This window comes from Diadema antillarum, unplaced genomic scaffold (assembly GCF_040938485.1).
Source record: "Diadema antillarum isolate AM-2024a unplaced genomic scaffold, OU_Dant_1.0 scf00000167, whole genome shotgun sequence".
NCBI lineage: Eukaryota > Metazoa > Echinodermata > Echinoidea > Diadematoida > Diadematidae > Diadema > Diadema antillarum.
The window spans coordinates 3,740,226-3,765,794 of NW_027271056.1; the positions used below are offsets into that span (position 1 = coordinate 3,740,226).

General features: G+C 37.6%; 1 protein-coding gene across 1 annotated transcript in view; it reads left to right on the forward strand.

The window, feature by feature from the left end:
- Positions 1 to 6,080: 6,080 nt before the first annotated feature.
- LOC139722579 (neurexin-4-like) overlaps positions 6,081 to 25,569 on the forward strand; it is a 101,175-nt gene continuing 81,686 nt past the window's right edge. Inside the window, exon 1 of the mRNA XM_071633870.1 lies at positions 6,081 to 6,220. Coding sequence (XP_071489971.1) covers positions 6,157 to 6,220 — 64 coding nt within the window. The 5' untranslated portion in view covers positions 6,081 to 6,156. The remainder of the gene's footprint in view (positions 6,221 to 25,569) is intronic.

Here is a 25,569-nt window from a genome sequence, read left to right on the forward strand (position 1 = left end):
TACCTGAAAATCTTGGAGAGAATAAAACAGGTTTGGCATTAAAAATTATGATAACACTGCAATGAACTTCCAATATCAGAGGATCTGTGCAAACCTGACTCAACTTATGCACAATTTTCATTTGGCTGGTGTGTATTAGTTTTAGCAAACTGATTTTGTACTCACACCTACATTGTACTGACCTTTCTACATGAACATTCTCTTTTCAGTATTAATAATAGTAACATATTTTTTTTCCCAGAGTGGGAGAAACAAATTTTAATCGTAGTCATTCAGTTTTATGAAAAAAAAACACACTTAGGAAAACATCTTTGTTCTTAGAATAATTCAACCCTAATCAAATCATAATAGTGGGCAGAAATGTTTGCTAAAGGGCGAACAATCACATACTGAGGTAAGGAGTCAAAACATGTTGCATAAACATTGGTATTCAAAATACAGGAAGCAATCTGTATTACAAAGACATTTTATCATGCACAACTTTGGTAAGATGTCAATTCTTGAATATCAATCACATTGACCAAAGCATTGGTGCATATACAGTACTATGTCATTCTGTTGTTTCTGAACTTTGCATTGAAGTTCTTTGTATATGTGTGAATGTTTCAGTGGTGTATATATATTGCTCCATTTTATCAAGGACAACTTATAGTAACATGACAATGTTTTCATGCTTCAATATCAATCATATTAACCTATTTCCCTTGGCAAGTAATGAGCAGGTTGACTCTGTTGCAAATGATGCATTTCACAGGCAACACAGCAGAACCTGAAGAGCTTCCAGAAGAAAATCTTGATCTTGATGTGAGCGTCTTAGGGGAGGAAACAGATGCTCCTGCTGACGGACCAGGCTCCTCCTTCAGCTTTCGTTTCCTAGCGAGATTCAGGCATTTACTATCTATAAACCTCTTGTAGCACGTTTCATGGAATCCTATTTAATACAATGGAGAAATGAACAGCAATGATTAGCCGTTGGATTTTGTTAGGAGGAAAAAAAGGCTAAACGCTAGAGGGAGGGGTTGAACATTACACTCAATATATCATTAAATGTACGGTAGACTATTGACTGCCAATATTTGAATCTTGTAATTACCGATAGGCCCTAGTACTATGCCAGGTAATCATTAACACCTCATGATCATTGTCATCATCAACTACTTCAACTTGTACTTGCAGTGCAATTACTGATTTTAAATTACATCTACAGCTTTCAGCACCTGATCACATGCAATATCAATTATCATAATTATGAATACAACTGCCTTATCATCATTAATACTAATTTCACTATCACCACCACCCACTGCTTTATAGTTTGGCACAACATAATGGTAATCATATGTTTTAGGGAGTTTAATTGTTGAAATTATGTTATTGTCATTGTTGGTTTTTTAGATCTATTCATATCAAATATTAATAAGTTAATTTAATGAGATGCTAAATGTGTGTTTTGAGGGGGGGGGGATTCGCCAATTTCGGGGTGAGAGAAACAAGATGGATTTTTAATATTAATACTCCATGGCCATGATTATGAAAATATAAATTTACATGCAGTTTAGACCTTTTTCAATCCAGTCCTGTGTGTCAAGACTTTTACAAAACAATATCACCGATCAGCTACATCAACCTAACCTGGGCTGTACATAGAACAACATGAAAAATTACATCAAGGCTACCTTATAACGGCGCTATGCCATGCCAAGGTGAAATTCAAGATGATTTATCTAAAATGTAACAGACACGCTAACGGCTAAGCTACTGCATTAGCGCCCATTATAACATACACAAGCAACGTTCATAACATAGCTAACGTTGTACTTGTAGTCATCATGGTCATTAGGATTTAGAATACGCATATAAATGTATGAGTGAGACTGCACTGCAGTGTCGACTGCTACGACTGTACGCACGTAAACTAACCTGCAAATTATCCTACTACGTAGGTTGCAGTCAGTCCCCCTGAGCAGCTGAATCACTTCGTTCTGGTCTGCGATTTCACGGTCTCCCCCACTCAATTTGATCCACTCTTTAGCACACAAAACAGGTTTCGTCTATCTTAGGTTTGTCATAGCCGTGAAATTTTCAAACTTCATCGATGTTACATGCATAATAACGCATCTTAAAAGTTTCGGCTGAGCAGACGACGTAGACGCGTCGACAGGCTCACAGGGGGCGGCCATTTTGACTCGTAAACAATAATTCTCGATTCGGACTGGATAACATACATCACATGATCGTTCGCGAATGAATATCGTACACGGCAAAGTGTACATATTCAGCTCCTCAGTGACAAAAAAAGTTCACTGTTTCCCCCTAAATTACCAAAATACTACAGGAGGGTTTGTGTCGAACTTTTTCCTGTAGCCTTTTTGGTTATTTGTTTACACGTAGCTGCGGAGAAATTTTAGTGCCGCAGTTGTCGGAACGAAACAAGCGAAAAAACCAGCTCACCCCATGGCCTATACCCCAAGAGACACGGGGAAGAACGACTACATTCTCATGAGCATACAGGTAGAAGAGAATGAGGACTTCTTCAACCATAATACGGCCTCAGGGGAGACCCACCAATAGCATGGGCCTGGGGTATGGGAGCTGACGCACATTTTGTTACTCACAGTATGTGGCTTATGGCGTGGAAACTCATTTGATAATCAGCAATAGTATTATGACTCTTTATCGATCATTCTTTAAGACAGAGTATAAAACAGCACTTTATTACATGCAGTGGCGTATCTAGGGAAAACGGCGCCCGGGGCAAGCGCGAAAATTGCGCCCCTAATTTCTGAAAAAGTGTTCAACCCCAAGCCCATCCCGGTAGGGACTTTAAAAAAGTCTACATGATATGCTTTTTCAAGCACTTAAAAGGGGTCTTTTGAGGGTGATTTAAATGTAATAAATTTAGATAAATTTTGGCGAGCGAGCGCAGCGAGCGAGCCGAAAATTTTTGTATATTTCCGCGTCATCATCACGTTTTGTTCTTATCTTTTTTTGTGTGATAAATTTTGGCGAGCGAGCGCAGCGAGCGAGCCGAAAATTTTTGTATTTCAGGTTACAAAACATGGAATTCTTGTCATTTTTTGCTTATTAAATCTTACCATTCTAATCAAGAAAATTAATGGTAACGGCCTTATAGATAACGATTAATACCAACAAACTGAGGACTTGAAAAAAATACTCCAAATTAGTACGCGCGTGTGAGCTGAAATTTGTATATTTCCGCGCCATCATCACGTTTTGTTCTTATCTCTTTTTTTTTTGGAGAAATTTTAGCGAGCGAGCGCAGCGAGCGAGCCGAAAATTTCTGTATATCAGCTTACAAAACATGGAATTGTTGTCATTTTTTGCTTATTAAATCTTACAATTCTAATAAAGATATAGTGACGGCCTTATAGATGAGGGTGATTTAAATGTAATAAATGTAGATAGATTTTGGCGAAGCGAGCGCAGCGAGCGAGCCGAAAATTTTTGTATATTTCCGCGTCATCATCACGTTTTGTTCTTAGTTTTTTTTTTTGTGATAAATTTTGACGAGCGAGCGCAGCGAGCGAGCAGAAAATTTTTGTATTTCAGCTTACAAAACATGGAATTCTTGTCATTTTTTTGCTTGTTAAATCTTACAATTCTAATCAAGAAAATTAATGGTGACGGCCTTATAGATAACGATTTATACCAACAAACTGAGGACTTGAAAAAAAAATACTCTAAATTAGTACGCGCGAGTGAGCCGAATTTTGTATATTTCCGCGTTTTGTTCTTATCTTGTTTGATTTGGTTTTTTGCGCCCCCCCCCCTTATGTTCGACACCTTTGGCGCCCTCGTTTGATCCAATAGGCGATCGCTTAAGAACGAAAGAAATAAAATTGCAGCCGCTGCTCCGTGTAACATTTTGCCTTCTAACGATGGCATGTGTGAACACAATATACATTGTCATTTTGTCCGCGTCATCATCACGTTTTGTTCTTATCTTCTTTTTTCTCTTTATATGAATTTTGGCGAGCGAGCGCAACGAGCGAGCCAAAATTTCAGCTTACAAAACATGGAATTCCTGTGTGAACACAATAAACATTGTCATTTTTTGTTTTCATCTTGTTTGATTTGGTTTTCTCCCCCCCCCCCCCCCCCCCCCACCCCCGTTCTCCCTCCTTCCCGGTCCGGGCGAGTTTTTTTTCTTCTTCTTCTTCTTTTTTTTTTCCCCTTCTTTTTTTCTTTTTCTTCTTCGTTTTTTTTTTCTTTTTTTTCCTTTTTTTCGTTTTCGGCGCCCCCAAAAAGTGGCGCCCGGGGCACGTGCCCCCCTTGCCCCCCCCCCCCCCCTAGATACGCCACTGATTACATGTCCGATTTCGATCTGCGGCTGAATGATCGATTTTATCAAAATTATTAAACTACGTCATGATGCACACGTACAAACTTGACGAGAGATAGAACGAGAACTCCCCCATTGGTAGATGGCGCTCTTCAAAATCGGCAAGTTACAGTTATTGACTGCATACTAGGCTGACTCAGGATCGGATCAGGACTCGAATCATATCTAGTCAAACAAAGCCAACTGTGGTAGAATAAATATGTGTCAAGTTCTGACAATGAGCTTGTACACAACAACAAAACAACCAAGAGCAAAGTGATATTTTGTTTATAAAGCAACAGTTTTTAAATCAATATAAGTGGCTGATAAAGACATTATAAAACTGAGAATCCACATCTAACTATTGTGGACAGTAACTTTCTTTACAAGAGATGTGAAATTTCTTTTTACTATTTAATTTCTCATCGAGAATATTTAATCAAAGCACTAACATGCCCTTGTATAATCTCAGGAAAACCAGTAGGCCTATTACTCTTGCGGGCAAAGGTTGAAATTTCAAATTATGCGATATTTTCCCTTTTTGATCCAATGAACCCTTTATACTGTTCCATTAATTTGAGTTGATAACATTTATCAAAATCAGCTTGATTTGGGGCAAAACTTTAACTCCTTGGTTCAATTCAACTAGCCAGTTTGTAAATCTCCGTATGAAGAGTTTGTTCGCAAAAACCGATAAGTCCATATTTGCCAAATGGAGATATTTGCAATTAAAGGTCAAGAAAAATAAAGAGAATAATAAGAATATTTTTGCTTCTTTTGACGATAACTTCGAAAATGTACCTTTATATGTAGTGACCAATATTAAAGGTATTATTTTGTACTTTATGACAGAGACCGTACTATAAGATCTTCAAAAATGGACTTATCGGTTTTTGCGAACAAACTCTTCGTATATACTTAGGAAATGGTGATGTCAACATTCTATCTTGATTTGCTTTGCAAGTGGAAATAAAATATTATCTCCTCTTTATTCAAATCCTCTCTTCGTCCATATAGGGCTATCATTTGCTAACAAGATCACCATTTGTTGAGGATAATGGTGAAGAAAACGAATGATTTACGTTATCATTTTTTAATTTAAGCATCTGTGTAATTTCTTTTTCCCCGCGACTATCAGCGAATCGTTTTAACATTCTGTTTTCAAATCGATGACCTCCCCTTTCTATGAAAAATTATACACATAGATCATCTTTAACATGAAAATGTGGTACAATGTATTACACTTTTACAAAATTGACCAGAGGGTAATTTAGAACCTTCTCTTATTTCGTTTAAAGTATGCATTATTATGTCCTATTTGTTTACGATTTAGATATCGCCATACCAGTCATCCTCAAAATCTCAAAATCACTGTAACGGGGATTACAAAGTTATTCTCATTTCACTATTTGAACAGAACCTGCAGTGGGCGCACTTCCCGAATAAGGGTTGTGTGAGATGAGTTACTGGAGGAGTACAGTTACTGTAGTTCAGTGGTATCCACCTGCGCCTAGCCTCGGCGCGCGGCCGAGTTGCGCATCTGAGTGGTGCATGGTGTGACTGCATAGAGTACCGGTATGAAGAATTCCGCATTGATGAAAGCAAGACCTTATGAAACGGATACTACCGGGTAGTACACGAGCGAGCAACTGGCATCTCGTACCTTCTGTAACGACCTGTCGGATACAGCTCACAGTACACCGTACCGCTAACTGACAAAAGTTGTTACACATTCGACCGACCTAAAACCAGTTGCGGCATCATTGTCGCCTACATTCTGCTGCTGATACGGGCTTTCATGTCGATCTAAAATCATGGCGACATATACGTTCATCACGATGATTGGACTGATAATTTGCACTGTGCCAGTATTTGAAGGTAAGTCAACCAGTATTCCTTCATGTGGGATACCTGTGCAAAGCTGACGACAATTTGGTCACTTTCATATTTCGCACCCGAATTCTCACCGAGAAGCGGCGAGAGCCTGGTCCGACAGTGCGGGCTACCTCTTGCTTGAGCCTGGGGTAGCTACCGCCGTGCTTTGACCATGATAATAAATTCTGGCTTATTCTTTTCAATCGAGTTGCACTCTAACTTGTTGGCTAATTGTACCGTGATTTTGAAGCAAGCGATTTCTAACTCTAAATCTGTAAATGAATCTTCAGTCAGTTTCAAATAAAAAGAATTTAAGACAATGTGACGTTAGACGTAGCAGCAGCTAGCAGTCTGTTTACGGTAATTAACCTAGGCTATATTCATATTTATATGAAGGGGAAAAAAAAGAAAAGAAAAAGAAGTTTTATAAACAATGTAAAATGATTTGTTAGTGCTCTTGCTCTACCACTACTTGTGTCCAATACCAGGTAGAGCATAATTCACTGACTGATGCACAAATTTTCTATGCGGGCAATATTTTTATTTGTTGTAAATATCTAGATTCTACACTGACTATTAATTAAAAGAAAGGATACTGGTATACATTGCATTGTATCTTAGAGGCAGATTGCATTTTTCTGTTCTTTCTGATTGCTAACTGCTTTTATTTTTCAAGTAGTAAACTATACAAGTAAGATACTTATGACAGTTGCGCAAAATGACATGGAGGGTTACAGTGGATAGGACATATTGTAGCATTATAGACAAAAAACAAAACAACAAAACACATGCACTCAAAGACCTATTTTTTGTTTGTTTGCTTCATTTCTTCTTTGTTAATGAATAAAACTTACCTGTTTTTTTTTCTTGTATCATTTCACTGTGTTACCTCCGCCAAGGGAGGAGGATATGTTTTCATTACCGTTTGTTGGTTTGTTTGTCCGTGTGCAAAATAACTCAAAAAGTTGAGCATGGATTTGCATGAAACTTGCAGGAAAGGTTGAAAATGACACAAGGAACAGGTGATTAAATTTTGGTAGTAATCCAGAAATTTTATGGATTTTATGAAGGATTTTTTATATTTCGGCGGGTAGGGTCAATGAACTTGGAAGTTCAAGCTGCGCATATTTTAGGTTTTCATACCCGCGCTATGTACAGTGCGTACTCTAGTTTCTGCAGCTTGGGTGAGGTGTGCCACGTAGCTGAGGGTTTATGATGTAACAAAGGCTTAATTGGGAAATCAGCGATTTTCTGCATGCATATACGTATACAATGAGTGGAAATCACTGATCTCTATGGAAGAGCAAGATCATCGGTGGAAAGTACGATGTAGCTGCTTGGCAGAGGTCTGCACTCTTAGAGTGCTTTTCTAGTTTTAGAAATGAATTTGGCCATAACCAAATATTGAGGAGCACAATTGAACAAAAATTGCTATGAAATTACTAATGCCAAGATGTACAATGTAGGGGAGATCCATCGACTTCAACGTTTCTTCGGAGAAGAGAACAACGGGATCGATGTACAGCGTTATGCATTTTACTTTCTTGAGAGCAATGTGAATATATTGTAATATTTTGAAAAATTTCTTTGATAAATGTTTCTGTTTTTTATGTACATCATGTATGTACAGGAATGCATGGCTTAGGAGCTCACATGCCTCTAAAGGGTCACAGTAAAATGATTACTTTTGTGAGGCTTAGCCCATTTGTTCCCGAACTGCATTAGATGTCAATACAATGTACATATTACATGTCAACTGTGCCATTTCAGTACTGTAATAGTGATGTTTTGTTTGCCTGAATAAATTATAAATACAACTGTAATGTCATTTTTGGATTGCAGAGGTCTAAGAAATGTACCTGTAGTTCTTTGTATTTACCAGTGACAGTGTTGTACTGCCGCAAGTACCTTTAGACCCTGCTTTTTATACTCGGTGCCCTTCTGCAAGCATTATTATGCTTATTAATGATTTCAGTTGTGGTAACAGAAACATGACAATTCTTACCATCATATTCAATACATTTAGTGTAATGACTGATCACAACTTAATAGATCTCAAATCACCTTCTATATTATATCCAGTATGACACAGCCATACAAAATGATATGCCCTGTCAAAATTAGATATGCCTGCATTAGTTCAAGTTTCTACCATAATGCTGAGAGTATATTACAATGTACGTGAATGCTGCTCTGCAGTGGAATGTGAATAATACTACATGTATTAAAGCACTCTGAGAGTGCAGACCTCCACCAAACAGTTTTTTATTTTCCACCACTGATCTTCTTCCATAGAGATCAGTGATTTCCACTCATACAATGTCATGCATGCTGAAAAAGCCCACTTTCCCAATATAGATGTCTTTTGTTATGTCATCAACTTTCAGCTTGCACAGTGCCTCGCCCAAGCCCTGAAAAAACTAGCAGACACTACATTGTACAGCATGCACTTTAATGCGCGCATGCAAACCTCAAAGACACTCAGCTTGAACGTCTATGTTCATTGACCTTACCTGCCAAAATATCAAAAATCCTTCATAAAATCCATAAAAATTTCTGGATCACTGCCAAAATGTAATCATCTGTTACTTGTGCTACTTGTATCCTTCTCAACCTTTCCTGTAAGTTTTATCCAAGTCCGTTCTCTACTTTCTGAGTTATTTTGCACATGGACAAACAAACAAACAAACCAACAAATGCCGAAGAAAACATGACCTCCTCCCGTGGCAGAGGTAAATATCGTCACTGAGGAATACTGGTAGAATCTAACAAATGCTTGCAAACAAAAATACAACAACAGCTAATTGATTAGTATATTTGAATCAATTTGAAGGCAGGCCCACTTCCACAGTACCAAGGAACCTACGTGAGATTTAAAAGCCCTCTTGTAATGAAGCATTCCAATTTGTCTAATGTACAGTACATGTTCAGTTTTTGCAGGCAAAGTGAATTCTATGACAGTGGAAATTCCCCTCCCTACCTGTGTAGCATGGGAGAATGTCAAGTTACAGTATATGCTGAATGGGACAGGTTGATTGAATCTGGGGCTTAAATCTTTTGGGTTTATCAAACCGAGTAGGTGGTATTAGGAGCAAGATTTCATATCAAACTTCAGCTTTCTTTGGTGTATTGAAAGAGTGTTGTGTAAGGAACTACAAAGTCCTTTACCTTCATTACCCTGTAGTGTGTCAGGTGTATTTTTCTCTTGAATGGAATCTGATTTTAGTGTATATTCTTATGTGCATGTTTTAGTATGTGATTACCACACACAAACAGACACACATGAACATTGCTTTCTTTTCACACAATTCATTTATGAATGCTTTAATACTAAAATCAGCTGCACCTAGAGTGAAGAGAAAGAAGACCAGTTCTTACATGTACAAGTAAGTGATGAAATGCTCTGTGTAGCTGTCATGCAAATTCCTAGCATGGTAAAGTCAACAGTATTCCTACAATGTACAATTGAATGTACCAGCTGTATGGTGCTTACCATGAGAAGGCAATGATTAAAATTTCTGTTATCTGTCTGTGGGTGGCCATATTCATTGCTTTTTTTTTCAGAAGCTGAATATATGGAAGACTGAGAGTTACAAGTATTTTTTAAGAGACGGTGTCACAGTGTTGGTGTATGATGCTTAGCGCATATTATGCTACCCAGTACTCTCGCATATAGATCACGATAGCTCACAGCTCGAACTACAACAAATGTTTAGAGGCTCTGTTACTAAACAAGCTGATTAAACAACCATAGCAATGGTAGAATGGTAGAATATCTGCTCTGAAGATTACACTTGTTCTAGAAAAAAAAAATTGAATATTTTATATCAGAAGATTTACTGTGGAAGATGTGGATTCATACTTGTTTATTGGGTTGTGCAATCCATTAGGAAAAAAACAAAACATATATGAACAGTATTCCTTACATAACCATGTGTGTAGATATGAATTAAGGTAACTCATAATTCAAACAATGTTTATCACATAACCAGAGAGATTTTTGTGTTCATGTACGCTGCTGTATAGATTAACTTGCTTACAGGAACTGTTTTTGCCATGTATTGATCCTATCGGGAAATATGTACAACATTTTAGAGGTGATGGATTAATGTCTTTCTCTGAAGGCCCAATAAGTGAAATAATATAAATATACCTGTCTCCATCCTGGGCATATATATTTGCAGTATTTCCACCAGCTATTGTTTGTGCATGATTTGGCTGAGAGAATGACAATCATTGGTATAAGATCTGGTTGGAATATTACTTGAAATATGATTTTGCTACATGAAACATGTTTTTTTTTTTAATTATTATTATTATTTCACTGTTAATACTAGGTAGATAGTCTATTACCAATACCATAGAAGACTAGATCTACATTGGGCGTGTAGTACAGTCACAACCAGTTTCTGACCCCAGAGCAGCAGGTTGCTGAAACTAAACTTCATCTAGACAGCATTTATTTGCACACCTTATACACTCATAATTACCAATTCTGACAAAATTCTACAGGAGGAACTTACTGCATCATTTTGTCAGCAAGGGACACTGTGGAGTTGGACTAATGTCCCTGTTTCATGACTGTCAATCAACATGGGCAAAACAGAAAATAAGAACGCTAGGCAAATGGAGACAGAAGAACACATTTGATCTGGCATTAATAAGTGAGATATAATATGATATGGAAAGAGAATATATACACACATTATAATATGCTAGGAAGGACTATTAAAAGAGCCTACCGGTACCTTTTGTAGACGAAACATTATTAGAAAGGCTTGTATATTTGTTAGCTTTGATTTTCTTCAGATATATTTATATCTAGAGGTGGCATTTGGTCTCCGTATGCATTATAGGAACTCAAACTTCACCCAGATCTCTTGGGAAAGAAAGAGGATGTGTTTGTGTGTGTGTGATAATGTGACAGGAAATGTTCCGTCTATGAAATTAATAATGCAGATCTTGGTGATTGGAACAACACTAATTGTTGAAAAATATATAAGAATTGACAGGATATATCTTAATTTGTTTCTACGCTAGCAGTCAGTTCATCTCTAACCTGTGGATTTTAATTGACACTGACAGTATTTAGTAGAAGGTACAATTGAATTGTATAATGTAGACATTATGGTGGTAGTCTAAAATGTATGCCTTTGGTATCAGTGCATCATCTTTCCCAATACTTTTTGAATGTCAATTTGTCATCAGCCTGCCAATGTGATTATCAGATCCTGAATACAAATTTTGAAATTGTTGGATTTCTCAAAATAGGTTTCACTGGTTTGCTGGAAATAGAATGAAAATTTCAGTGACAGACAGAATTGTGCATTCATGCTCAGATAGCACTGTATCATTAGAGACGAATCTGTCTGTCTTGTTGTTGCTGTTTGTTTTTTTTTACTTGGTTGTTGCAAGAAAATTATGTATATTTCATTCTACAATCTGATCTGATTGCTATGCGTGGTTGCATTTTACACCTCTCATCTGAGGCAGCAGGGCCAAGCCCCCCCCCCCCTTCCCTTATGATTTCATTTTATCTGCCTGTGCATGATAAAACACTGCCCCTATGCCTCAGTCTATCCATACTCAAAGCTACTCAGTATTGATTATTGCACGCATGTCACGGAACCGATATAAAAAGTGTATTGTAGGTGAGATTCCAGAGTATGATGTGTGCAGTGAATGTGGTTCAGCAGGTCACCAACCTCAAAAGACTCCGATTAATCACTAGAGTCATTCATGCTATCAAATTGTGCAGTCAACAGTATGGAAAGTGCTAGTGCTTGACATGGAAAGGTACACGTACATTATGCACGTGTAGGCAAAAGCTCAAAGTGATTTTAGTGTGAGTCGTTACTAGAGTTAATGATGTATTCTTTGAACAGGCTGATGAATGATGTACACTGTACTTGAAGTTTCCGTTTCATTTGGTTGTAGTGTGACTGTGAGTCTTCAAGATGAGGTTTTTAACCCATTGAGGATGGGTCCCGAGTATAATCAGGCAAGTGTCTATGGGAAATGCGTTTTGTAGCAAAATCAATCTGTCCTCTCAGGTTAATGACAGAGTTAATGACTCCTGGTTTGTGCATTATAATACTTTTTTTTGGAATGGTTGATTTCATGGTTCTGTTTATGAGCCACATAATCACTAATTATAGTCTAAGGTCCCATGAAATAAATGCAGTCCAAAGGCTTGAAAACTGCACTCTTATGGGCAAGTTTGCATCTAAATTTAAGAAGATTATGTCTTTATTTTCAATTAGAAGTATAACACATTAATAGCATTTGTTTCGTTGAAGGAATCTGTAGCCCTTTTTACACTTGTGTTTCTTAACCCTGGACTTTCTCTGACCCAGGACTATCGTTAGTCCAGTACCAATTTTTTCAGCTTTTTACACTGGCCAATTGGTCCCGTACTATCTCTTGTCCGGGGCTAAGGAGAAAACTGACCTTTTTACACTCATATTTCTTAGCCCTGGACTTTCCAAACAACATGAATATTCATGATTACGCTGTGCACTGTACACGTACACGCACGCACCATCAGCACTTGATTACCTCGTTTCTGATTGGTCAGTGGGGGTCGGACTTCGTCTCCGTCGCTTAGCCCTGGATTATTTTTTCGTTCTGTTTACATTCACTTCTTTGGCACCGCAATTGCGGTGCTAACCCTGCTATTTTGCAGGGCCAGATAGTACCGGACTATCGGTGGGGCTAACCCACTTTGGCAAAAACGAGTGTAAACAGAAAGTACAATATTGTAGGCTAAGGATAGTCCCGTACCAACAGTGGGGCTAAGGCCCCCCCCCCCCCCCCCCCCCTTAGCCCCACCGTTGGTACGGGACTAAGCAAAAATTTACAAGTGTAAAAAGCCCTTTTGAGTATATGGGGATATACACCAGTATATATGACACATAGAAGCTCCTAAATAGCTCCTTGCTTTTACTGCTAGCTTGAGAAGGAGTTGGCTAATGCAGCATCCCAGTAGGTGCACATGAATAGCTGTGATATCTTTCTGTAGTGTGTAAAATATGCAACATTCAGATATAAATTTGTGATCAAACTATTTAAAGGGGTAATTTAGGAAAATTCAGCACATTTCTCTGCAGTTTTGAATTCATCTAGGGGGCTATTTTAGGATTACCAGAATGGATAGGAAAAAAATTAGAATTACCTTTTTATTAAAATGCATCCATAGATGTGTATCAACCAAATTCAACTGGGTACCAGTACCAGGTACATATAAATGGACAAAAGTTAAAATATCTGTGTAGAATATGTGTACCAAACTTGTCCAAACCAAAAGTGAAGATATGTACATCGTGTATTGGAGTGATAGGTACAATGTAAGGAGCATTTTGTCAGCTCGGAGTAATTGATGCATCCGAGTGATTAATCAATGCCTTGTTCACCTACATATTGATGTAGCCATAGCACACATTCCACTCGCCCCTCAACCCAGGGTATGCCCTGCGCTTGAACTTCCAATCGCTGGATGAACTCTGTCAGTAGATGAAAAATAATTTATCTCATTCTCCAGGTTAAAAGAGGAAAGGGAAAAAAAAATGTCAGCCAAATGAATTAAGAGTCCCCAAAGTAACTGGCTACTCAGAGTGCTTCATTTTGGATGCCTTTGTGTATGAGAGCAGCATGAGGAAAGCTTGTGTGGCAAGTATTGTGTACCTTCGGATGGGGCGTTTGAATGGCTGAAAGCATTCTGTAACAGTGCACACGCACAATGAGAAGGACTCCGTTCAGCTGCGGGCTGTACATACTCAGCTCCCTTACTCATCTGTATGGTGTGATATGAGGTGAACCGTTGTGCATTGGAGCTAATGGCATACCAGTCCCATGAATGGTTCTGGTCCCCCCCCCCCCCCCTTTTCTTTCAATTCTTTGAAGAGACTGAATAATTGTCTGTGTGCTTCATCCTGTAAATACGTGTTTTGCTCTGTAGATGTCAAAGGTTTATAAAAGGCTACCCACAGGTGACATTCACTCATTCTCCATAGCTCTAAGCAAAGGATTTATTCTTTTATGTATGGTATCCAGCATTGTATACACCAAGGGTTGATTTTATTATGACTACTAGTTCCCTGATCTGTGTTGCACAAAAAAAAAGTAAAGACACAGACATGTGTTCAACAACAATCATATCGTGGAAAAATGTGTACCAGGAAATGGTGGTAGTGGCAGGAATATAATGTGATTAAATTGAATTTGAGATACTGTTGGAACCATATTCTGGTGACATTTAAAACATTTAAAACTTTCCCTGTGATGCTGTAAAAGCCGTTATTTTCATGTACAGATATTTTCATGAATGAGGAGGTCACAGACAGTTCCACAAGATATTGTTTTCTTGATTTTAACTCCGAGGCTATTGTACACGTACAATTTGTAAGTCACTAATTCCTGTCCGTTCATGATATTTTTGTGTGTTGTTAAATTCACGGCCCAATAGTGATTCTCAAAATTTGGGAAATATTGAATCATTGCTGAAATAACAACTTTTACAGCATACAACATAGCTATGTACATTATTTGTGTAAGATGTAACATTGGACAAATCACACTCTCAAAATTCATGATTTTGAAATTATGAACAAAATAATAGACAAATAAAAGCCACTGTTCAAAATGCTTGGTTTTATACAAGATGATCATGCTGTCCCTTAGGTTGCGTTTACATAGAAGTATACGGTATTCGGTATTCGCTATTTGCTATTCGCTATTCGCTATTCGCTATTCGGGCACCGAGTACACCATCACCCGCACCGTCAACTCACCATCCCATGCAGTGAGGATTTCTTCCTCCTACATCCCAGCAAATCTTATGAACAATTTCTAAACTGCATCAGAATGTCAGTCCACATGCTTATTTTTGCTAAAGGGCAAATCCAGACCAAAATTGTCATTATTTCATAAACGAGAGACGGTATACGCAGCAAGAAAATTGAACAAGCTCGATTCCCACTATGCTATACTATTCTATGCTATTCGGTACTTTCGAATAGTGCCCTCTTATGTGAACCGGTGTTAGGAAATCCCATTGTTCGATTCAAGCTATTCGCGTGCCCTCGAAAAACGAGCCCCGAATACCCGAATAGTATACTTCTATGTGAACACAGCCTAATGAGTAGTGTTGGTTTGAGAATTGAGTGAATGTATTCAAAAGAAAAATCAGATGTTTTCATGTAAAGATGTCACATTCAAAGTAACCATTGCAATCACACGATTAGTGTCACAAAAGGAGGAGAACAAAAATCAAGAGAATCTACGTTAACCAATTCTATCTAGTCATATCACATGTCAGGGGTAAAACTAAAACCTATTTGTGATAAAAATACTAAAGAAAATAATGACAGAAAGAAGAGAGAAAAAAAAAGGGAACTTATTATATTTGGGGAAGAGACAAAGAAAAGATGGCATTGTATGAAGAAATGGTGCTATGTCTGAATGTATTATATGAGACAACATGCTGGATTTCTCTCTGAAATAGAGCATCTTTTCATATTTTGTGAAACATGACGTGCCAAATAATTTGGCACCATGCTCAGCCACGGCAATTGCATTCTCACGGTGTGGATGGGCACGTCTGGAGGTTATCGTCCCCCCTCTAGAGTGTGCTCTATGGTCCCCAACCATTAATCTTGTAAATCTCTGTCATAGTCAGTTAACTCCCTCGAGCTATGTACGTGTTTGTCCTCTTTCTAGGGAATCCGCCCCGCAAGCGGAGCTCATTTTTTGGAAAGTAGAATTCTTTGCTGTGCACCAGCGCCGCGCCACCTGCCCAAAAGTGCTTAGCATTCACGGTGCAGACGGTGTACAATATTCACCGAGATGATCGCGTCTTGTAATCTTCTGCCCTGGCACTCGGTGGTAAATGGACTTCGGAGTCAAGTTTTAATCATAATGGCATGCCACTGCTGTTAGCACCCTACCTAATTATAATCTGCGTCCAAGGCATGATTATAATAAGAATGCTGCTATTCCTGCTCCTTTTTCCCACCCCCACCCCTGAAGTAGATTGTTCAGTGAATGTGTGATGTACCGACGACTGTGACTTTAAAGTGCTTGTTCAAGTAGGCTTTTACAATTATAGTAGAATCAGACACATAAAGAGGTAGATTTTTCGTGGAAAACTGAATAAGAAATTTATAAGACTTCAAAGTTTCTGTGTTTTCGCTAGACATATTTAGCAAGTATTTTAGTCACAACCACTTACTCTGTACATACGTATATCAGGCAAACTTGATGAGGGGATGGAAGCATCACATTATAAGTTTACCAGTGAATGACATGGAAATCTTCACAAATTGTTTTGCTTTGCGTGAAATTAAACAGCAACAAGTTTGCTCTTTGCAAAGTTTGTTCTTTGCGTTGAATGACTTACAACTGTATTTGTTGAATTAAGCCCACAATGCTGAGTCTTCAGAGAAAGTGGTTGCACATAATTACTCAATCATTGACCCAAAACGTAGAAACATACCTGCGTAAAAACCAAAGGGAGACGTGTAAGTCATGACTGTTTTACTTCAGCTAATTTGCATATTATCCATATTCCACCAGTATGTACTATTACTGTTACCTGAAAAACATGGGAAATAATCAAAATTTTACATCTTTTATGATTCCATGTCTGTTTTTCATGAAATTTCAGTGATGCCGTTTGCTTGAATAACTATTGGAATTGTTCTTGAATTTGAAGGGTATACTGCTCCATGCGTGTGGATCCAGATACAATGATTGAAATTTGATTACACTAGCCTTTTGATAATTTATTCAGACTAATTTTCAGAATTCTGAGCAACAATGCCCCTGTACACTCCCATACATACTTGAAGTGAATGTGTTTTAATAGCACACCATGCTGAGAGAGGGCGGGAGTTTGGCAATGGGTGCTGCTGTTTAATACAGCTTTGCTCTTGATTAGTATGCCCTTGAGCTTAGACTGTATGCAGTGAGAGTAGATACAGACTTGTCAAATTACTAATAGAATCATCAAATTACACGTAATGCTCTGTAGCACAGGGCGGGTGTACTTTGTAACATTGCAGCCAGCACCATACAATAGAACATGCACTTTAGCTCATGTGATGCATTTCATATGATATTATCTGAAACGGCTGCGCTATTAATGGAGAGTTTGAACTTGGAGTTAGTAGGAGGGGTTACAACAGGTAGAATCAAAGAGACAGATAGAAATTGACTTACCAGAGGTGGAACATAACATTTGAGATCCTCGTGGGAAGTTGATGGTCATGTGACAGCATTTTGACCAATTGCATGTCGGTATTTGTAGGTCTCACACACACACACACACACACACACACATACAGTACATACACACACATATTTGTACCTCAATGAGGAAAATATATTTCAATGAGGAGTATATGTGACAAAGTGGCATTATACTTTTTCAATGAGATCATAGTTACATGTATGTAAAAATGAGCAAATCATTATGCTCTTGTCCATTTTGGCTATCTGTGGTCACATAGCTTTTACCTGTCCCATGCCTTTGTAGAAAAACTTCTCCTGGATCTTTTCATGTACAGTACTGTTATTCCTGTAGAGGAATAGAAACCAGTGCATGGTGGAGCCTCTCTTCACTGTCATCATGCAACAGGTACAAGGTATGAAAAGCCATGTGATGCAAACCTAGAATTATGGCTGCTTCTTCAACAGATTATTAATGGATATCCATAAGTTCAGTCCCATAAAGCCTACAATGTAGCGGAAAACGATGAACATGATACAACAGACTCACACTTTAGAGTCAGAGGACAAAACAAAACATACTAGACAATCTGCAACCATCTTATTTTTTTTTCTTCAGTCATATCCAGTAAGGAATGAGTTTGGGAATTATAACATTATTCCAAACACACTTACATGGCTCAGACATATTGCCTTAATGAAATTCTTCCATGATGCATGGCTGTGAAGATTAATTAGGTGATCCGAGTATCCTCTCGGATCACCTTCTGTATCTGTACTGATTCTTTCTTTTTTTTCTTTATTTCTCCCCAAAAGTTGTGTAGAGGTTAGCTCAGAAAGTGCATTGTCTATGAATGTCAAACTTATGCCATTTATGTATCGTGTCAAAAAGACGACAATCGAACAAAAATCAAAGTGATCAGTCGACCGTGACGTCACTATGACGTCATTATATGAAAACACATTCTCAATCATATCTCATTAATGGAATGGAATTTTTCAATGAAATTTACGTCACATGTATTTCAAGTCAAGCTCATTCTAGTCATTTTCTGAAAATTCATCTCTACTTTAAAACGTGCGCGTATGCGCGCGTTGAAATATTTGTATGCTCAAATCGAGCTCAAAATTTTTTTGCACACGTTTCAGACCAATTGGAGCATTTTTTGAAAAATTGAAAAAATTGGACGGACGCGTACGCGCGCGCGCATATACGCACGCACAGCTCATATGCCATTTAAATTTCCAGTTTTTTCACTTTGATCGGATGTCTGTAATGTCAAGAAATATTTATACCAAGTTTCAAGTCAATCCGACTCAATATGACGTCATACGGGCCCGTAAAAGTTGAAATTCCGCGCGCGCGTCAATGGCGATATACAGTGCAACTATGCCAAAAAACCGCCAATTTTAAATCCGATTTTACTCGTCAGGATGGACGGTGACCCCCCTTTTCTTTACATATTTTGAAAGCTGATGAGTTGTACATGTCATTTCATGGGGTGGCAATGCTGACAAAATGATTAAAAGATATCAAATTTCTTAATAAAGTAAAAAAAGTAAATTTTCAAAATGACGTCATCAAATTTCAAGTTTATTCGAGCGTATCTCACTAGTCCTTTGTCAATTTTCACCCAGATTTCAGTATGTTGTAGCTTATTTAATGTTCTTTCAAACATAAAATAACAAAATTTTGATTAGATAACGGTATCACCTCGTATAAATGGATTGAAAGTAATCTTGTCAAATTTGACCAGTTTACGTGTTATCTCTATGGGAGTGCAGTTTTTCTGGAAATGAAAATTGACATGATTATCTTTATCGAGCACTAGCTCACTTACCCTTCGGTAAATTTCTCCCAGATTTTACTATATTGTAGCTGAGACTTTACGCTACCGTAAGTGTGCCCTTCGTTTTTTCATACGATGTCTGGATCATGTCAAAAATTTTGGTTGAAATTCAAGCTTATCTTCGATGTATTAAGATATTTCTTTCTTTCTGCAACTTTCTTTGCAATAACTCAAGAAAAACGGCCTCTATCACTTTCATATTTTGCACATGTTTAGTTCATGTCACGTAAATTATTTCATAAAATAACAACTACTTGATCAGACGCCATCTTGGGTATGGAAATTAGGGTCAAAGGTCATAAGTGTTTCATCCTGTATCTTAGTGAATACATGTCCTACTCTTCCCATATTTTGCACACGAAAAGACCATGTTACAAGGATCATTTCACAAAATAACTACTTTTTACTCAGATGCCATCTTGTCTGTGCAAATTGAGGTCAAAGGTCATATGTACTTCTTTTTGTATCTCCGTTATGACGTGTTATCTCTATGGGAGGGAATTTTTTTTAAATGTGAAAATTGACATGATTGTCTTTATCGAGCACTAGCTCACTTACCCTTCGGTGAATTTCTCCCAGATTTTAATATGTTGTAGCTGAGACTTTGCGCTATCGTTCAATTCCCTTCGTTTTTTCATACGAAGTCGGGATCACGATAAAAGACTTGGTTGAAATCAAAGCTTATCTTCTATGTATTGAGATATTTCTTTCTTTCTGCAACTTTCTTTGCAATAACTCAAGAAAAACACGCCCTATCACCCCCATATTTTGCACATGTTTAGTTCATGGCACGTACATTATTGCATAAAATAACAACTACTAGATCGGACAACATCCTGGGTATGTAAATTAGGGTCAAAGGTCATTAATGTTTCATCTTCTATCTTGGTGAATACCTGTCCTATCTTTCCCACATTTTGCACACGTATAGACGATGTCGCGAGAATCATTTCACAAAATAACCACTATTTCATCAGATGCAATCTTGGGAGTGCAAAGGTGGGTCAAAGGTCATATGTTCTTGTTGCTGTCTCTTCGTTATAATGTATACAAAATTTGGTACCAAACATGGCAGATATGACTCCCTTTGCTAAATGACAATGCAAACATAACACGGCCAATGTCTCTAAACACAGATGAAACTTGTATGGTCATGCCTATTGCGATCAGGACTCGAATCATTGATAAAAAAAAATCGGATCACCTTAATTTGTCAGTGATGACAAATTACAATCTCTAGTTATATATGTTACAGTGTCCATCTTTGCTCAAGGTTGTATGAAATTTAATAAAACAGTGTAGTTTGCAATCAATAAATGATGCATCAATCTATTATAGCATGTTTTCCATGAAGACAAGGTGATTTGGTGAATCATCCACAGTTTGTATGCTGTAACATTTGAGCTTCATTACACTAATTAGCTATCTAGTGTGTGCTTAGCGTGACTTCAACATATCAGCTAGTCACTGAGGAGTCCCTTGTGCCCTTGCACCATGAAAGTTTTCAAGTATGAATTTTGTAGTCTCACTGTCAGACCCCTTAAAGTTGATTAGCATAGGGATTAGCATAGGGATTAGCAGTTTGCATGCATAGATGTCAGTGAGAAATGCACACTAGAAAGTACTGCGATTTTACCGCTACAAGAAGTAAAACGCTTCAAACATTTCTTGTGTAAAAAAGCAAAGTTACATGATGTATATGCCATACATTTTAAATGTCATGTAGCAGACCCGATTGTCTTTTGCCTTTTGAATTTTGTAGTCTTACCGTGCAGACTCCTTAAATTTGATTCAAAGCATAGTATCATTTTTCATGCATCAATTTTGTTGTGAAATGTGCACTAGAAGGCACTCAGATTTTACTGACTGTTACAAGAAGTAAAACACTCTAAACATTTCTTGTACAAAGCAAAGTTACATGATGTATATGTCATATCAGGGAACATTTTAAATGTCATGTAGCAGACCAGATATTCTTTTGCATTATGAGGGGCAGATGCTAGGCAAGAGGGATTTTAGTGCAGACTGCTAGGAAACACTAAATGCCAGGCTGATAATCCTGTATGAATATGAATATCTCTGGAGATAATGCAAATTTTGATCCCCTCACTCTATAATGCGTGAATCGGCTGATTGAATGTCAAAGTAATGGGCTGTGATAGGTTTTTGGAATACTAGATGTGCCTCACTCATTACAGATGTGAACCCCCCCCCCAAAAAAAAAAACAAACAAACAAACAAAAAAAAAACACTTACCCATTCGATGACACTGCCAACTGATCTTGATATATTCAAAGCTAATTCTATTGCACAGTTGTGGAATACTGCATTTGATATGATAATGCATAAATATGTTTAACATGTTGTCAAAATGGAAGAACAGATTTCAAAGTTCTTCCTCTAGACCAAGAAGAATGAGCCATATATGATTGGTTGAATATGATTCAAGTATTTTTTTCCCCTTATTTTTTCTTTCTTCCCATCCTCTCTGTGTCCTCTGTGAATATCATACATAAATTAGTGATGTGCATGTAGGCCTAGGGCTCTACAAAATAACAAATATCCTTTCTTTTCAAAACATATTTCAAAAGGTGTATGCAGACATGGTTTGAAATTATTTTCTCTGGATCTCGTGATAAAAAACAAACAAACAAACAAACATATATCTGTGGGAGTTGTCCCTTGGCAGCTACTTTGCACCACTTGACTTGGGAAGAAGAAGTCAAGTCTACTGCATGATATATGGTAAAAACGTTTCAAAGTGGCTTTGAATTTGTCTACTTGGCAGAAAGGCATTTGTGACTCAAGATTCATTTCAAATCTCCCTGTTACTGCCATTTCAAATCTGCATTTCTCTAATCTACAAAATATTGCTGCATTTATCTATTGGCAGAAAAATGCCTTTAGAACACATTTAGAGTGGTGATTATATCTCAGAACATTTCTAGATAAATACACTCTTAGACATGTTGAATGCTGGATCACAATTAATGAGCTGAACTTAGAGGATAAAAGTCTTCTTGATTTTGGTAGGTTTGGCAATGACATCACATTTGAGCCATTTGTAGATTTTTTTGCTTTCCACATTGTGTCAGTTGTTGCCATGGCACTTATTGTGTTCATATTTTTGGGGATGTTGAATTTGAATTTTAGCATGCCACTGCAATGCTTTAAAAGCCACTTGAGGACTACCCTGCATGTACACGGTAGTGTATGCCTGAGATGAAGTTCTTAATAGCAGGAAGCTCCTGCAGTAAAGAACATCTTCTATGAATTGTAAATAGAATGACAGTGGAGATTGTAATCCCAGTGGTAGCATAACTTTGGCTCAGTGAGGGACGTATTTTCCTTGTGCACGTCTGTTCTGGAATGTGTCTTTTGTATACTAGAAGGTAACATATTTGAAGATGCCAGCGCTGACCTTGTGAGTACAATGAGATGAAGGCAGTGATCTCCACTACAAAGCAGAGCACTCCAATAATTGGAGTGTGTGCAAGCCCTGGAGGAAGGAGTTCTGAATTGGGTTAAAAAAAAATTTCATCAAGCAAAATGGCTGTTTGCTCGGTCACTCACCTCAGGGAACCAAAATCAGTGCTCAGTCGCCTGATTGGCAAACCACTTGTACCAGAAGCTTGTAATATTTGAAAGATACGATTGCAGTGATCGACAAATTACAGACAAAAAAAAAATTGTTTGATTTGTGCCGGGATGAATGCAAAATTGTGGTGAAATTTTTGTTATGTTCCAGTGGCTATCATCCTGTGCTTGCTAACACAAAATAATAATCCAGGTCGAATATTGGCACAGAATGATAATAAGCTGCAATGCATGAAATGGAAAGGACAAATTGTTGTCTTGTTTGCATGCAGACACGTCTGATAATTGTATACCTGTCCTCTCCTCCTAATGTATTTTGCCTTCCACAAAGGTTCATCCCCAACTTTTCACATTTATCTGTCTGCCAGAAATGAAGTGGATGTTTTTTATATTTTGACATGGTAGAAATATGTTTATTTTTGGCCTTGATTTTTGAAGGAGACTATTGAAATGCTATGTATATATTTTTTATTCAACAAGGATGTGTAATGTGATATTTTTACTTGCTTTGTCAATACTTCTCTTGAAAAGAAATTATGATCACATGCAATTACATACTTTGTATATCAGTGTATGATCTCTCACATACCCACCGTATCCATTTAATTCACATGATTTTACCACATGAATTTCAATTACTGGTAGGGCATTCAGAGTGCATGCATTAGTTATTGGTATGTTGGGCAAGCCTCACAGTGCACTTCCTCATTTTCAGAAGCTACCTGTCTTGTTAAGCAGCATAACATTTATGTCAGTAAAGCCGTCTATGTGTAGTAGCTTCTGAAAGTGTGAATTGCTTTTCTGTCACTCTGTATGGAAACAGACAGATATTGATCTGGCCTGAGCATGAATCGCTTCCCTGGTGAAATTTAAATTACTTCAATGTGTACGTTTCATGTCGCAAGGCAGGTGTACGTAGACAAAGCACACAGTTATTTCTTCCTTGCACCAACAGGTAGTTTTGATCAGTGGCATGGCAACCAAACATCATGAACATAACTATTCAGACAGCATTGTTGCCAACTTGTACATTATTGTAGCAGCTGATATTAGAAGGAAAGGACCCTTTAGAATCAAGAACAGCTGCTTTTTATCTCGATGTGGCTGAATTTGCTCAATCTCCAGTTTCATTTGTGCATTGATATTACCTTTGTACTTTTGATTTCATGGTATGATTCAGAAGCAAAACATACAATCAAGCATACAAATTACCACATAACTTTTTTTTTTTTACTCTCTTTTAATACTTGATATACTGTATACGCCAAATATTTTGCGAGGTTTTTATTTTCGCGAATTTCGCAAGTCAGGTGCTTTTCGCGAAATCAAAGACGCGCGAAAATATTGACTCTGATCCTGATGTGAATGTGACGTGCGCCTGTACACTTCTTCGTTCAGTACAGGACTCCATGATTGCGAATTTAACCACTTGCGAAATCGTAGGGAATTCCCGATTCGCGAAAATTTAGACTCGCGAAATATATGGCATATACAGTATTCATGTCTTGAAATCTCTTTTGATCAATTGGGAAATCATTGTCATTTTTTTGTTGTTTCCCTGTAGTAAGATACATCAAGCAAATTCTGTATCTTAGATTTAGACTTAATGACTGAACATGAAGATGTGAATACCATGGATGATGACAGTGCATGGGGTGTGATGCTGCTACACAATTATCCTATTATCAGGATTTTGTGTGTAAATGGTCTCAAGCAATACGTCATACATGTATATCCATACATTGTATGGGTGTATTTACAATAACTCAAATGTGTCTGAATGTCCTACGTGTCTATTACAGTCCTAGGGCAGGATGACATGCTTGACGTGCCTATTGTGCATCACACTTGGTGATACTCCTAATATTTGAGTGGTCGTAAGTTACATAATGTTTGTCTGACATGGTAAACTTTTTTTGTATGATACTGGCCTCCACACCTCCCCTCCCCCCCCCCCCAAAAAAAAAATAAAGATATATACATGTATATATTCCTTTTGACTGTTATGTAAATGAATGACATTGATCTCTATAACCTTCATGATTATCTGTGACATCGTGTATGGCATGGTATGGTAGGCATGGTGTTCAGTCAATGAAATTGTCCTTTAAAAAAAAAAATATATATCCATTGAAAATATGTCATTTCATATATTACATGTGAGCATGCTAGCAAATAAAAAAAAAACCCCAAAATGATAGAATTAGAAGAAGACTTTTGCACCGATACACTCTATCATAATTACTGCATCTTTTTTCTTGATATAAAGTATTTTCTGAGGACAATATGATAGCAGGAATTTGGATATTCCATGTACTATTAAGTGGAGAACTTATGAAATATGCACATTGCTGTCCTTGGTTGTACATTACCAAGTGGCTTTATCATGCCTGGATCATCTTTTCATTTCCCTGATCCATGTATTTGTAAACAGTCTGGTGATATGAAGGCCAGCAAAGTGGAAATTATTAGTAGTGAAGAGGTGTCATGGGTTTGTATGTGGCTTTGAAACACTATCAGTGAAATTACTGCCTGAATTGAGTATTAGGTTGAGTATAACAACATGGTTAGCATGACCAAGAACAATTTTGGTTTGGATGTGATTGTAAAATATCTCATGCTCAGAGCGACAAATGGGTGAAAGGTAAAATGTGGGATGAGGGATGTGTAGCACTGTAT